We start from the raw sequence: 14,050 nt of genomic DNA, 5'->3' as shown, positions 1-14,050 counted from the left end.
AGGAGGTATGAGATGTGGAACTGTCAGAGGGTGGACAAGGGTGGGGGACAATAAAGTATGGAGTGTAAAAGAAAATACATAATTTTTTTCATTATCTTTTTTATTAGATATTTTCTTGATTTACGTTTCAAATGTTATCCCCTTTCCTAGTTTCCCCTATGAAAATCCCCTACCTTTCCCCCCTCCACATGCTCACCAACCCACCCACTTCCTCTTCCTGGCCCTTGCAATCCCCTATACTGGGGAATATAACCTACACAGGACCAAAGGCCTCCCCTCCCATTGATGATTGACTAGGCCATACTCTACTACATATGCAGCTAGAGCCATGAGTCCCACCACGAGTTTTCTTTGGTTGATGTTTTAGACCCAGGGAGTTCTGGGGTTACTGGTTAGTTCATATTGTTGTTCCTCCTATGGGGCTGCAAACCACTATAGTTCCTTGGGCACTTTCTCTAGCTTCTTCATTGGGGACCCTGTGCTCCATCCAATGGATGACTATAAACATCCACTTCTGTATTTGTCAGGCACTGGCAGAGCCTCTCAGAAGACAACTATATCAAGCTCCTGTCAGTAAACTCTTGGTGGCATCCACAATAGTATCTGGTTTGGTGGTTGTTTATGAGATGGATCCCCAGGTGGGGCAGTCTCTGGATGGTCATTCCTTCAGTCTCTGCTTCACACTTTGTCTCTGTAACTCCTTCCATGGGTATTTTGTTCCCCCTTCTAAGAAGGAGCAAAGTATCCACTCTTTGGTCTTCCTTCTTCCTGAGTTTCATGTGTTTTGTGAATTGTATCTTGGGTATTCTAAGCTTCTGGGCTAATATCTAAATCCTCCACCCAGCATCATGACTCACTTCTTTTCTATTTTCAACCCACTAAGTCTAATTAGTGTTGCCCCTATATAGTTTTGGGTCATCCATTGGAGCAGAGGCAACTACCTGGGGCTGCACACCTGGAAACTCACTCTCCCTTCCCTAGCAGCAATCAATTATCACAAGCTCCTCAGCTCATATTCCCTGGAAAACTCTGCTGGGATGTTGACTGAGTTGCTCTTTGGTGTGTCTTGTGCAGGTAACCAGGGCTTCTGAGACGTCATGGGTGTGATGGTATCATGTCCACAAGATACCAAGAAACAAGATATTTCTGTCCTTCATAGTCAACGATTGTGTGGATCTAGTTAGATCTGGTCCTGATTGTTAGTCCAGGTGAGAGCTAGCCCTCTTTGACTTTTCCTATTACTTGGAAATATTTCCATTCATTCTGCCATTATTTGAATGTGTGTGTTGTATGCTTGTATAGGTATTTACATGTTCACATGTGTAGGCATATGTATGGATATCAGAGGTTGATGTCAATGTGTCCGTGTCTCTCTATAATTATTATTTAAAATTACATTTTGGTGTGTGTATGTGCAGAAATGTACATATATCTCAGAGCCTGTGTAGAAGTCATAAGCCAACTTGTGGTTGGTTATCTCCTTTTACCATATGGGCCCTGAAACTAAACACAGAGTTGTAATATTTGGCAGCTGGCAACTGACTCACTGAGCCATATTGCTGGACCTCTTCTTTATTGTTCGAGACAGGGACTCTCATTAAACTCACTGATTGGCAGATTATCTATCCAGAAAGCTCCAGGGATGGCCCTTTCCTTTGCCTCTATACCACTAGGATTACAAGTATACAACAACTTTTCTGGCTTTTTATAAGGTTGATTAGGATCTAGTTGTCAGGTGATCACTCTAACTCATTTATCCTACCCACAAATATTTTTTTGAGGAGAGCTTTTTTACTTTATTACAAAGAGAAGAAGCCTTTATGTGGTCAGAAAATACAAGATTGATCTTTTTTCTCTTCCTATGAAACACTGCTGTTCAAACAGCCAGAGTGAATTGTCTCAGTTCACATCTTGAAGCCCCATCACATTCACATGGGCATGGATATCCTTGGCTGCTGAAAATCTGGCCCTTTAGTACACAGGGCGACAAAGTCCCCTGACCAGCAGTTCCAGAATGTCCCATTTTCATATACTGCATCCATGCACACCTCCTAAAAAAAAGGTACAGCAGGGCAAATGTTTTCCAAAATAGATGTCATATATATAATATATACACATTCGTATATACATACCTTTATTCATGTGATGTCCAAAATTAAAAAAAAAATGTACACATTTATTACAAAATCGTAACAAAGACTGGACAGTGTTTTGCTCATTCTGGAAAGATGAAGCTCAATTACAGCATAGCCCTGGAGCCCCCAGAGACTGTGGCAATTTCTGCACAGTCGGATGCCTGCAGTAAGCCTGGCCAAACTGCCTTTCAGAACCACAAGGGGAAGTAAAATGAAAGAAGCAGAGCTTGCTCATCTTTCCAAATGAAATAGGAGAAGGATCTTCACATAAAAATGCACAAACATCTGTTCTTTTATTACCAATAGTGCTACAATGAACAATGCAAATTTTGTGGTCTAATTTTGTTGAGTCTTTTGTGGGTTTTCTTTTTTTACATTTAAGAAACTAAATGGTAACTTCTGTCAGTGTACTTGCTTGTCTTTATAGACCCAAGTCTGTCTGCTGGCAAAAAGAAAATAAATGAAAAAAATTCAGACCCTGCTCAAACTAGAGAAAACAAATTACAAATTTAGTTGTTGGGCAGCACATAATTGGTAAGGCAGGACCTCAAATGGTGACCATTTATGTAAGTCAATTGCCAGATCCTCAAGGAATTAAAACCAGGGTGCCTGAGCCACATCAGTTCTGCAGTTATGTCGAGTATTGTGCTGAGACAGCCATACCCAAAGAAAAGGGAAGTCTTTTTAGAAGGCTTGCTGAGCAGGGTTGTAGTTGAATGTGGATGGCAGGTGAGGTCGCTCTTCTAATTTGTCATATTCCAGATGGAACTCCTTAGCTACTTTCCTCCAGTTGAGACAGTCAAAGAAGTAGTAGGTCCCCCGCTCATACGTGTTGGTTTTCATCGTTGGCTCCATGCCTGGTGTCCTGGTAATCCATACCCGCTCCTCCTTGTGGTATCTCCAATCACGGTTAAAAAGCTCTACTGCAGCTAAGAGTTGTAATACATCCCCGCTGTTCATGTAATACAGATAGAAGAGGAGGTCTTCTCCATATCGGCCAAGTTTGATTGCAGCCAGCTTATCCCTAATGTGAATGTTTGTTAAATATTCTGATGGAACATGGAAGTCTATGTCTTGAGGCCGACAAGGTGAAGAAGCCCAGGGTGATGCAAATTTGGGATAGGGATTTTCAGATGAGTTCAGATTGAGACCTAATGTTGTTAAGTCACTTCCTAAAGCAAGATGTACCATTCCTGGGTCTGTCTCTGCTGCCCTGATAAATGTTAACAGGCCAATCATTCCAAATTGGTCCATCACCATCCCTTGAGGAATGTTAGTAACTCGACCATCAGGTAACACCTGGATTCCCTTTTTCTGCTGATTATTGTTTTGTGTTGTTGAACTTTTATCTCCATGGAATTTGGGTCCATCTGTACTTGTAGTCGTCTTCTCTGATGTACTTAAATTAGATTTGCTGTCGTCATTACTTGACATTGGATCTTTATAGCTGGAACCAGGTAATGCTGGAAAATCTTCGTTGTGTATTGAGAAGTCTTGGGATTGCTCATTTGCAGGTTTTGTTACCATTCCAACATAAGGAGCTCTTCCAGCCAAATGGTTTATTAAAGGAGTTGGGTTGCTGTTCCCTTCCCTTCTATTCCCGTCCGCTAACGCTGGGAAATCTGAAAGGTCCAATCCTGTCACATTTTCACTGCCATCTGTTCCATTAAAAATGTTACTTGATAAGAAGTTATTCATTCCAAATGCCTGATTCCTGTTCATTCCAAATCCAGACATACTCTTCACAGTAAAAGGCTGTCGAGATGGCTGTTGCTTTGGCATATATATTATGCTCGGCGAGCTTCTGTTGGGGCTACCTAACTCTGAACTGCTCATGCTATTTGTCCTGCTAGGAATTCCAATGCCCTGACCAACCTGGGAGTGGTTCATCATACTCCTAAGATTCATAGGCAAAATACCCCTGCTTGGAGATGGAGGCATGTGAAGTGACATTGTTGGTACCCCTGTTGTTGGCGTGACGTGGCTCGGTAACTGCGTGCCTTGTGATAAGCTGCGATTTAACTGAGGGGTATTGTTGCTCATCCGCCTCACTGGAAGGCCTAGTGCACTTTGTTGCCCATATAAACTTGCCCCAAATTGAGACAGCTGACCTGATGGAGATGGCGATGCCAGCAGATCTTTCTCTGACCGATGTGAGAACACAGAAGACTGGCTGTAGTACATGTTCTCATCATGGTAGTCACTGTCCACCCCCTCTACAAACTTCTTTCTTGAAGCACCAAACATGCTGTTTGTCACCTGTGCAGCTTCTTTCAAATTTGCTACTCTGGGGATGGGAGAGCTCAGAGCTGGAGGCTGAAGTGAAGAAGGAAAGGTTGAAGGGTGAGCACCAGCCCCACACTAGGAGCTCCCCTGAGATGTTACAGCAGGGTTGACACCATAGCTCTGAAGTTCAAACTCCAGCAAACGATAAGAAAGGAGTCCAACCAGAACATGATAAACGATGGGATTCTTCTGCTCTGGTAGTTTCTTTTCTCAGATAATGTATGTCCATCAGTCCTCACCATAGAGTCCTGTCCTTTCCTCACAGTACGCATGAATTTTCTTGTCCTGCGGATCCAAGATGGCAACGTATCCACCGCGGAGGCTGCTGGGAGCAAGACCTTTACCCTCTGACCCCCGCCGTGGTCCCCGTCGCTCCGACTCGGGCTCGAAGGAGGCGGCGGCAGCAGCGGCAGAAAGCGAAGAGCGAGCGAGCGAGGCTCGCCGAATGGACAGAACGCCTCCCGCAGGCCGGTCGACGGTGAGAGGCGCTTCCCCCGGAGCCTTCCCGGGCTTCCACGCCAGGAGGAGGCCACGCCAGGAGCGGCTGCGGCCACGCCAGGAGCGGCTGCAGTCACGCCGGGAGCTGCGGCCTGGGGTCCGCCACAAATATTTTTTAAGTGAAACTTGTAAACCACTGGTGAAGTGGAAGTTTCTGGATATGCCAGGCATTGCAAACGCACACGGTAAGGCAGACTCATCTGGTAATTTTCTGAGGCAAGATCCATTGGAGGACAAGTGATGTTTGGAGAAAGTATACATTTGTCTTGCATCTTTGTCTTTGCTGGTCTTCAGTTTGTTTGAGAGAGGCATGGTAGAGAACTTCTCATGGTGTCCTTGGTTGGTCCAGGTCATTCCCACTGACTCATGCCAATTTAGTGGAGGCCTGGCAGTTTCTGTTGGATCATGCAACTGCTGCTTGTTTGTGTTTGGTATCCTAACACTACTGAATACTGTGCTGGTATTCTGACAAACAGAGATTGGAATTGCTTTAAAGAACTACTTCTACACAGGTCTACATCTTCTTGTCCTATTTATCATCTTTTCTTCCCTATCTTTGGATGGTGGGCTAGAAGGGGGTTTGAAGTGGTGAGGCAGGCAGCTTGGGTGTCTTCTACTGTACCACACTGAGAGGCAGAAGTGGCCTGGACCCAGTCAGCCATTTTTATTTTATTGACATTGTTGTAAGACAGTGAGGAGCACATGATGAATTCAATCTTCATTTCTTGTCCTGTTAGTGTGATAAATACTGTGACAAAAGCAACTTAAGGAAGAAAGAGGTGACTACCTCACAGTTCTTTGAGAGAGTTCATCTTGGAGGAGAACTCAGGGTGTCAGGAGCCTGAAGATCAGTCATGTGGAATCCACAAACCGGAGGCAGAGCAATGGATGCTTGCTGATGCTCAGTTTCCTTTCCCTACTTATACAGTCCTAGATCCTATAGGGTACTATCCACATTGGGTTGGACCTCACACATTAATCAACTCAATCAAAAATCCTTCACAGGCATGCCTGGAGACCCATATCCCTCCAAGGTGATTCTAGATTCTCTGAACTTGACAACATTAACAGCTATAGACTCCAAAGAAGTCTAAGAAAACATGTACTTTCAGAGATGTGGGAGGAGAGGAAGATGAATCTAGGTTAATCTTAAGGAAAAGGTTTCATCTGAGCTGGATTATAAATCCTTCAAATGTGGCAAAATTAAACTATGGATACATTTCTCAAGAAATGTGTCAAATCAAAATGGATCAACATCAACAAACTTTTAGAGTCAAGTGGGCATCCCAAACTGGCTTACACAGTTGAGATTGGAAATGATTAGTGTCTTGTTTTCTTGATCCAGTGGTTTTGCCATTGATGTGTATAGTGACAAAAGTACACCACACATTTTAAAAGATATATTTATGTATATTCTTAATATCATACATTTTAACAAAGAGAAAACTTGCTACACATTTACTAACAATCATTACAACAGCTTCTATTAATAAAACTATATAGAAATAGTTGCTGCAGTTAGAATTCAGAATAGATGGAACTAACTGGAATTAGTGTAGAAAGTCCCACAAGAATCAGAAGATAAACTTCCACAACTACCATTGAGTTAATAATTTCCTTTGAATCACAAAATAGATGATACACTGCAGAGCCACTGAGCAGGTTCAATGAATTTCTGAATACTCAGTCATCAAGAAAAAGTTGATTATGCCCATATTATGTTGTTCTAAGGTTAATTAAATTCTCTGGTGTTCTGTGACACAGTCTCCTTGAAGAATATAACATGGTTTCTGAGGGAAATTCATGGTCCAGTTCTGGGTTTATCTCTTGAAACAACCTTTAGGATGATGGGTTTTTCTGGTTGGAAAATTGGTTGCCTGCTGAACTTCACAGGAATCTGCAGTAGTTGAACAATCATAATGAGAAGCAGCAAGTGAACCAACAGCAAGGGCAGAAGCAAGGAGAACAGATACATCAAGGACCATGATGCTTTATACACTCAAATACACTGTATATCACCATGTGTGATAAAATGATATCAGTCATCTATATCAGCCACATTTCCTGAGTTCTTTATGCCTATATGTTCACTGAGACTGGATAGTAAAATCCCTTATCTAATTTTTATACAGGAAAGTATTAGTTGAATACCTATTGTGTATACAGAACCAGGGAAAAGTTATGTTGGTTTGGGCTCTTTAGTGACTTAAATTTCAAGTGAAAGGGATGTGTTAAAATTTTAGATCATATCTTAAGTATATGGAAAATGGATTTTGAAGTCAATATAAAGTTAATTTTACATTTTTTGAAGCATAAGGTAATCCTGGGCAGATATCACAATTTCACCTCTATAGAGGGGCTCAGCTATCAAAGTGCCTGGGCATCAGATGTTCCCACTCAGTTCAGTGTTGGACAAGGACTTCAGGAAGCTTTGGCCCTTGTTATTTTAGAATCCAAGTGTTATGTGAAAAGTGAACTTCTGAGTAAATCAGTGTTTTCATACTCATTTTGTCTCAGTTGCTTCAGTCTGGAGGGGGAAGTCATCCACTGTAGCAATTTGATCTCAGTACAAGGAAAAAAAGAAAAGCCAGGCGTGGTGGCGCATGCCTTTAATCCCAGCACTCGGGAGGCAGAGGCAGGGGGATTTCTGAGTTCGAGGACAGCCAGGGCTACACAGAGAAACCCTGTCTCGAAAAAAAAAAAAAAAAAAAAAAAAGAAAGAAAGAAAGAAATAAAATTGTCATGGGGAGGGGTGTGAGACTGTGGGTGAGTAGAGATTGTCAGTTGTCCCCAAGTCCTGCTTACTATCAAAACTAAATGCTTTGTCCATGTGCCCATCTAAAAAACTGCTGCACAGACTTATAGGACAGCCAACCTGCAGCCAGAGGCCACTAAAGTCCTCCTGATCTCCCTTGAAAAAAGGCAATGGAACAGGAAAGCACTATATATTTCATGCATGGGTGTTGGAAAATAACTATCAGGCAGTGATATACATAGTATGCCCATTGTCTTAGTCACTGTTCTAATCCTGTAAAGAGACACCATGACCATGGCAACTCTGATTGGGGACTTGCTTACAGTTTCAGAGGCTTGGTCCATTCTCATCATGGTGAGGAGGAACATGGCAATAAGCTGGCAGGTATGGTGATGGAAAAGAACCTGAGAGCTGCATTTTGATCCACAAACAGGGAGAGCAACAACACTGGGTCTAGTGTGGAGTTTTGAAACCTCAAAGTCCATGCCCAGTGATACAGTTCTGCCAACAAAGCCACACCTATGTCTTCTAAAATAATGCCACTCCCTGATGAATAAGTATTCAAAGATATGAGCTTGTGAGGGCCATTCATATTCAAACCGCCACACCCACTAATGAGAATAAAGACAATACATATTTTTGAAACGAGATATTTGTCTCTAAGTTCTTCGGGAAAGATGTTTCAACATTCTACATGTCCTATCTTATTATTCTAACATTTTGCTAGAACAGTAACATGGGTTGTGTACATGTTCTCTAAAGACACACATAAAGATTATAGTTAAAAATGTAAAAATAAAATAAAGTTTTAAGAACCCTTAAGAAGTACTGGAGAGATGGCTCAGCAGTTAAGAGCACTGACTGCTCTTCCAGAAGTCCTAAGTTCAAATCCCAGCAACCACATGATGGCTCACAACCATCTGTAATGAGACCGGATGCCCTCTTCTGGTAAAGATAGTCATAGTGTACTTACATATAATAAATAAATAAATCTAAAAAAGAAAAAAAACCTTAAGAAACTGGCAACCACTCTCTAAAATATACTGAAGGATTTCAATGTATATGTTCCCTAGCAAACCACCACAAATACTTTATATAAGGGATGGTATATTCTTCAATCCAAAGAAGATACAGAGAACTGAATTGGATGGTTTAGAGAAAACATATTTACTTGACTGATGAAGAATCTGTGGGAACCAATTGTTGGGCTGATCATTTTGTGCACTTTCTAAAAGTTGTCTTGAAATTATTCTAATGCTGACCTCTGTGTCAGCAGAGATCTGATTACAGGCTGGACTTTGGCATTGTTATTCTTATGGTGAAATCATATTTTGTAAACACTGCCTCCAACATCTTCTGATTGGTTTAATAAAGAGTTGATGGCCTATAGCAATCTAGGAAAGGATCGGTGGGACTCCTGAGCACAGATAAGAACGTTGGGAAAGAATCAGGCAAAAGGATTAGCCAGCCAGATGAGNAGGAAGGAANGGATGCCAGGTACTCAGGAGGTAATGGCCCACATGGTAGAATGTAGATTAATATAAGCTGGTTAATTTAAGTATAAGAGCTTGTTGGGGAAAACCTAAGTTAAATCTAAGCTTTCNTAATTAATAAAAAGGTCTTCATGCAGTTAATAGGGCTTCTGGTGAGTGTGTGACAGTTTGGCAATCACCAGTAACAGACATAGAATAAATGAGCCCTAATTACAATTGGGAATGTTTCTTTGAGTCTTTTAGGTATTGATTTGAGCTGGAATCACAAGAGTAAAGAGGAAGATGAAATAAGAAACAGAGATTTATTATTAAAGTATAAAAAAGAAGTTATTTTTGCCGGAGCAGAACTCCAGAAATGTAGGATCAAATGACCAGGATGGCTTTAACACCTCAAGTGCTCGATATCTTGTGACAATTTTGTAACAATATGTCACATCAGTGCTTCTCAACTTAGGTTGTGCAGGAGANGTAAGGTGTATGTTTTAAAGCCACACTTGTGGTGAATTATTTCAGTGGATCCAGTTTGACCAGACATTCTGAAGGTTTAAGGCTCTGCAGTAGTTCTAAAGCACAGTCAGTGACTGGGAACCCCTGACACCTAGAAAGTTCTCTTAAGTCCTAGTTATGTCCTCCACTCGCAAACCATAGTAAGGTAATTAATGTATGCTGTGTGCAAATCACTCCCCATTAACTCCAGTTAACTTGGAGTCAATTTCAAGGAGATTTTGTGTAGCCTTGTCCCACTAATCTGAACTGACTCTAGATGCATTCTTTATTTGAACTTTATTTCAGACACAGCTCAGGAAGGAAACCTGAGCTCAGGTTTAAGATCNNCTCAGGATCTCAAAGTTCTTATCAGGCTACACATGCATTCTTTGTTCTATATGTTATTAAACGGTTAATGGGCATTGTGGTGGTTTCAGTGAGAAGGCCCCACAGGCTTATGTTTGGATACTTGGGTCTCAGTTGATAGAACTGTTTAGGAAGGATTAGGAGGGGAGGGAGGCCTTGATAGAGGAGATGGATCACTGGGGGTGAGCTTTGAAGTTTCTAAAGGCTGGTACCATTCATTCCCAGTCNTCTCTCTCTCTCTCTCTCTCTCTCTCTCTCTCTCTCTCTCTCTCCCCTCTCTCCTCTCTCTCTCTCCTCTCAGCTGTTCCTACAACCATGTCTTCACTCTATCAACATGGACTTTAATGTTCTGTAACCATAAGCTCAATTAAATACTTTTTTAAAAAAATAAGTTGTATTAGTCGTGGTTTTTTAATCACCGCAATAGAAAAGTAGCTAAGTCAAGCATTTTAGTTTCTACATGTAAAGCGCTAAGTCTTTTTTAATATAAAAAGTTGAAATATTATTTGTTGAGAACATTTCTTGCCTCACCTGTGTTTGCTCACAAGGCTGGACAGTGAAGTTCTGCAGGACTCCTATGACAGCAAGTTTCACGCTGATGAGAGCAAACCTCATGCCAAGGCAGTTCCTGGGTCCATTCCCAAAGGGCAGGTATATATATGGATCAATGTTGACCTTGTTCTCCTTGCTGAACCTGGAGCCACAAAAGAAATGAAAATGAGATGATGGAGCCTAGAGTTCCCAAGAGCTGAATGTTTGGAGTTCAACCCAAGCAAGCAAATATATGGCACAGCATATATTTGTGGACTTGTAGCTGAATCCTTGCTGCAGGTACCTGACTAAAAACCTGTGAGCTACAGGTCCTTCCCACTCACACCAAAACATACACACTCTGTACTTTTTAGACAAATTGAAATAAATGCCTTAAACACATAAAACAATCCTACCCAGAATAGTGATATGTCCTGCCCTGAAAGCCATATTGGGACTGGACAAATGACAAAAGACAAAGTAGGTTCCTGCCTCACACTTAGGGGGAATGTTAAGAAACTCTGTTAATATAGGGAATGCTAATTTCCCCTCCCTCCCTCCCTCCCTCCCACTGCTAACCTTCCCTCTCCTTTCTTTCCTTTCTTTGTAGTTCTGCTCATCTGTATTTTCCTCGATTCCTTCTTCACTCTCTTTTCTTTCTCAGAATTGTTTTTTATCTTTCTCCCTCGTCCATAGAATAGCTAAAGCCAAATAATTTTCTGGGGCACAGAACAAGTCTCTATTGTAGCTTCATGTATGATTTTCATACATGATTTTGTACCTTCTGTACAAAACTAAAAAAAATCTACTGAATACTTAGAGCTGAATTTATTCAAATTTGATTTTTTATTATTTGAATATATAAATGAAAATAAATGGTCATGAAAAGTGAGAAGAATAGAACTAATTGGTGTTTTAAGTCTGTTTTCATATTTTGGGGAGAAAATGAAATATTTGCATATGATATGCTATAAAATAACATGGGAATGTTAACAAATCGGGTTGTGTGTAGACAGGGAGTTCACACAGTAGACAAAAAGAAGTTTGTTATATTAATTATATGGGAACTGGGAGATTTCTCATGCAGGAAAGTACTTATATGGCAAGTGTAAAGACCTGGGTTTGATCCCAAGAACATCCACAGAATGTTGATCATGGTGTTGTGTGTCTTGCAGTGGCTTGCTGGGAGGTGGGGACAATTACAACCCTGGAGTGCACTATCCAGCTACACTACTCCACTTAGTGAAATCCTAGGTCAATGAGAGGTCCTGTCACAAACAAAAGATGGAGGGCACCTGGAGAGTGGCATCTGAGTTTTGCTCCAGACCTCATATATAACAATGCTCATGTACATCCAATTGTGCATATGTATAGATAGATAGATAGATAGATAGATAGATAGATAGATAGATAGATAGATAGGGATAGAGATATAGATATATACCCCTACAACCTCCTGTACATATACATGGACCCCCCTACACAAAAAATCATATGGACTCATAGTCTATAGTATACTGAAATACATGTCAAATTGTCAAATGTTCTATACACTTACTTAGGTTTTTCACTGACTGACTCAATGCTGATAATCATCTGCACATACTAATAGATGATTGTATGAGTCAAAGAAAAATAAAGAAAAATAAATACAGGAGCCAGAGTAGTGAGACTGGGGAAAACCCATAAATTTTATGGCCAAGAAAGCGGAGAAATCAATCAACTCTGATAGATCCCTTCCATATGTTCAATGCACAGACCTAACCACAGCACTAGGGCCACCACTGACAACATGACAAGGTCCCAGCCATAAAGCACAGTGAATGAGCCTATGAAGTCTGGGTGCCAGACTCACTCTCCCTCAAGCCACTGTCTTAAATTGTATTCTTTGTTTTGCTTTCCAACACAGTAGGGCAACACAATCCATTTTTAAACTGAAAACATGGCTGATTCCTGACCTTGACTCTAACAAGGGTGTTCAAGCCATTTCCAAGGAGGAGCATCTCAGACTCAGGGGTGACTCAGGCTTTCATGGAGGCTGGGCAGAAACTGGCCCAGGCAGGCAGATCAAGACAGGATTGGAGTCTGTATGGTTTCTGTTGTCTCCACCTTCCAGACCTCTATTTGTGCTGTTATATCTACACTGGAGGACCCAGGAGGAAGTTTCTAATCACATGGGTGAGGGAACCATTTTCCAGAGCTGATGATGGGGCCAATGAGATGGCTCAGTGGATAAAGGAACTTGCTGCCAAGCCTGATGATGTGAGTCCCATCCTCAGGACCATATGATATAAGAGTAAAACACCTCCCCAAAGATGTCCTCTGACCTCCACACACATACTGTGGCATGCACACCCCTTCTTTACACAAATCTAGTAGAATCCTCTAAAGTTAGAGGTAAGGTATTTGAAAGAAAAAATGCTCATTTCTAAAATTAGGTAGTGCTTCATGAAATTATAGCAGAATTATAGCAAGAAGACATAAATATTATGAAATAGCAGATTGCTTGCAATTTACTTTAAACAGTAATTCAAAATATAGCTGAAATGATGCTACATCAGCTTTTCTGTCTGTGTGCACCAAAAGATGTGCACCTATAAGGATAGGTATCACCTTATTAATGAGGGTAATGTTAATACTCTGGCACTCTGAATATGTGTGCAATTTCAACAATAATTATCATTTTAGAATTTTTAAAAGTTCTAATTGCAGGGTCTGGGAAGATTGCTCAGTGATCAAGAGAGTTCACTGCTCTTGCAAAGGACCTGAGTTTGATCCTCAGACCCGCACTAGGCAGTTCACAATCTCTTGCAACTTGAGTTCTAGGAGACCTAATGTCTTCTCTCTCTCTCTCTCTCTCTCTCTCTCTCTCTCTCTCCCCTTCTCTTTCTCTCTCTCTCTCTCTCTCTCTCTCTCTCTCTCTCTCTCTCTCTCTCTCTCTCCCCTTCCCTATGGATCAGGATAAGATTTATGCCTTAGTTACTGCCACAGCTCTGCCTGCATGCCACCATGCTTCCTACCATGATGATATGGAGTAAACCCCTGAAACTTTAAGCAAGCCTCTAATTAAGTGTTTTCTTTCAGAAATAGTTGCCTTGGTCATGGTATCTGTCTTAGTATTTTTATTGCTGTGAATAGACACCATGACCATGGCTACTCTTTTTTTTATTAGATATTTTCGTTATTTACATTTCAAATACAATCCCGAAGTTCCCAATACCCTCCCCCCACCCCTGCTCCCCTACCCACCCACTCCCACTTCTTGGCCCTGGTATTCCCCTGTGCTGGGTCATATAAAGTTTGCAAAACCAAGGAGCCTCTCTTCGACCATGGCTACTCTTATAAAGGAAACTTTTATTGGTGCTGGTTTACAGTTTCAGAGGGTCATTTCATTATCATCATCATGGGAAACATGATATTAGGCAGACTTGGTGATAGAGGAGTCAAGAGTTCTACATCTTGATCTGAAGGCAGCAAGAAAGTGACTCACTTCTGCAGGC

The 14,050-nt window shown here is 41.3% G+C and overlaps 2 protein-coding genes across 3 annotated transcripts in view; both read right to left on the bottom strand.

The window, feature by feature from the left end:
* Positions 1 to 784: 784 nt before the first annotated feature.
* Positions 785 to 14,050, bottom strand: part of LOC110312811 (cytochrome P450 3A25) — a 38,940-nt gene continuing 25,674 nt past the window's right edge. Inside the window, exons 12-13 of one of the 2 annotated variants that reach the window (XM_029533657.1) lie at positions 10,551 to 10,713; positions 785 to 2,051 (exon numbers count right to left, since the gene is read on the bottom strand). In XM_029533657.1, the coding sequence (XP_029389517.1) occupies positions 1,929 to 2,051; positions 10,551 to 10,713 (286 nt within the window). In that variant the 3' untranslated portion in view covers positions 785 to 1,928. Of the gene's footprint in view, positions 2,052 to 6,308; positions 6,817 to 10,550; positions 10,714 to 14,050 lie in introns of those variants that run through there. The other variant, XM_021186706.2, reaches the window with a different exon arrangement.
* LOC110312938 (CCR4-NOT transcription complex subunit 2-like) lies at positions 2,127 to 6,204 on the bottom strand. The gene is given in 3 exon segments (XM_021186905.2): positions 2,127 to 4,402; positions 4,615 to 4,660; positions 4,662 to 6,204. Coding segments are annotated over 3 exon segments (2,241 nt in total). The 5' UTR covers positions 5,274 to 6,204; the 3' UTR covers positions 2,127 to 2,819.

This window comes from Mus pahari, chromosome 23 (assembly GCF_900095145.1).
Source record: "Mus pahari chromosome 23, PAHARI_EIJ_v1.1, whole genome shotgun sequence".
Lineage (NCBI taxonomy): Eukaryota > Metazoa > Chordata > Mammalia > Rodentia > Muridae > Mus > Mus pahari.
The sequence above is the reverse complement of the archived record's forward strand: the minus strand, read 5'-3'. Positions and strand labels throughout refer to the sequence as shown.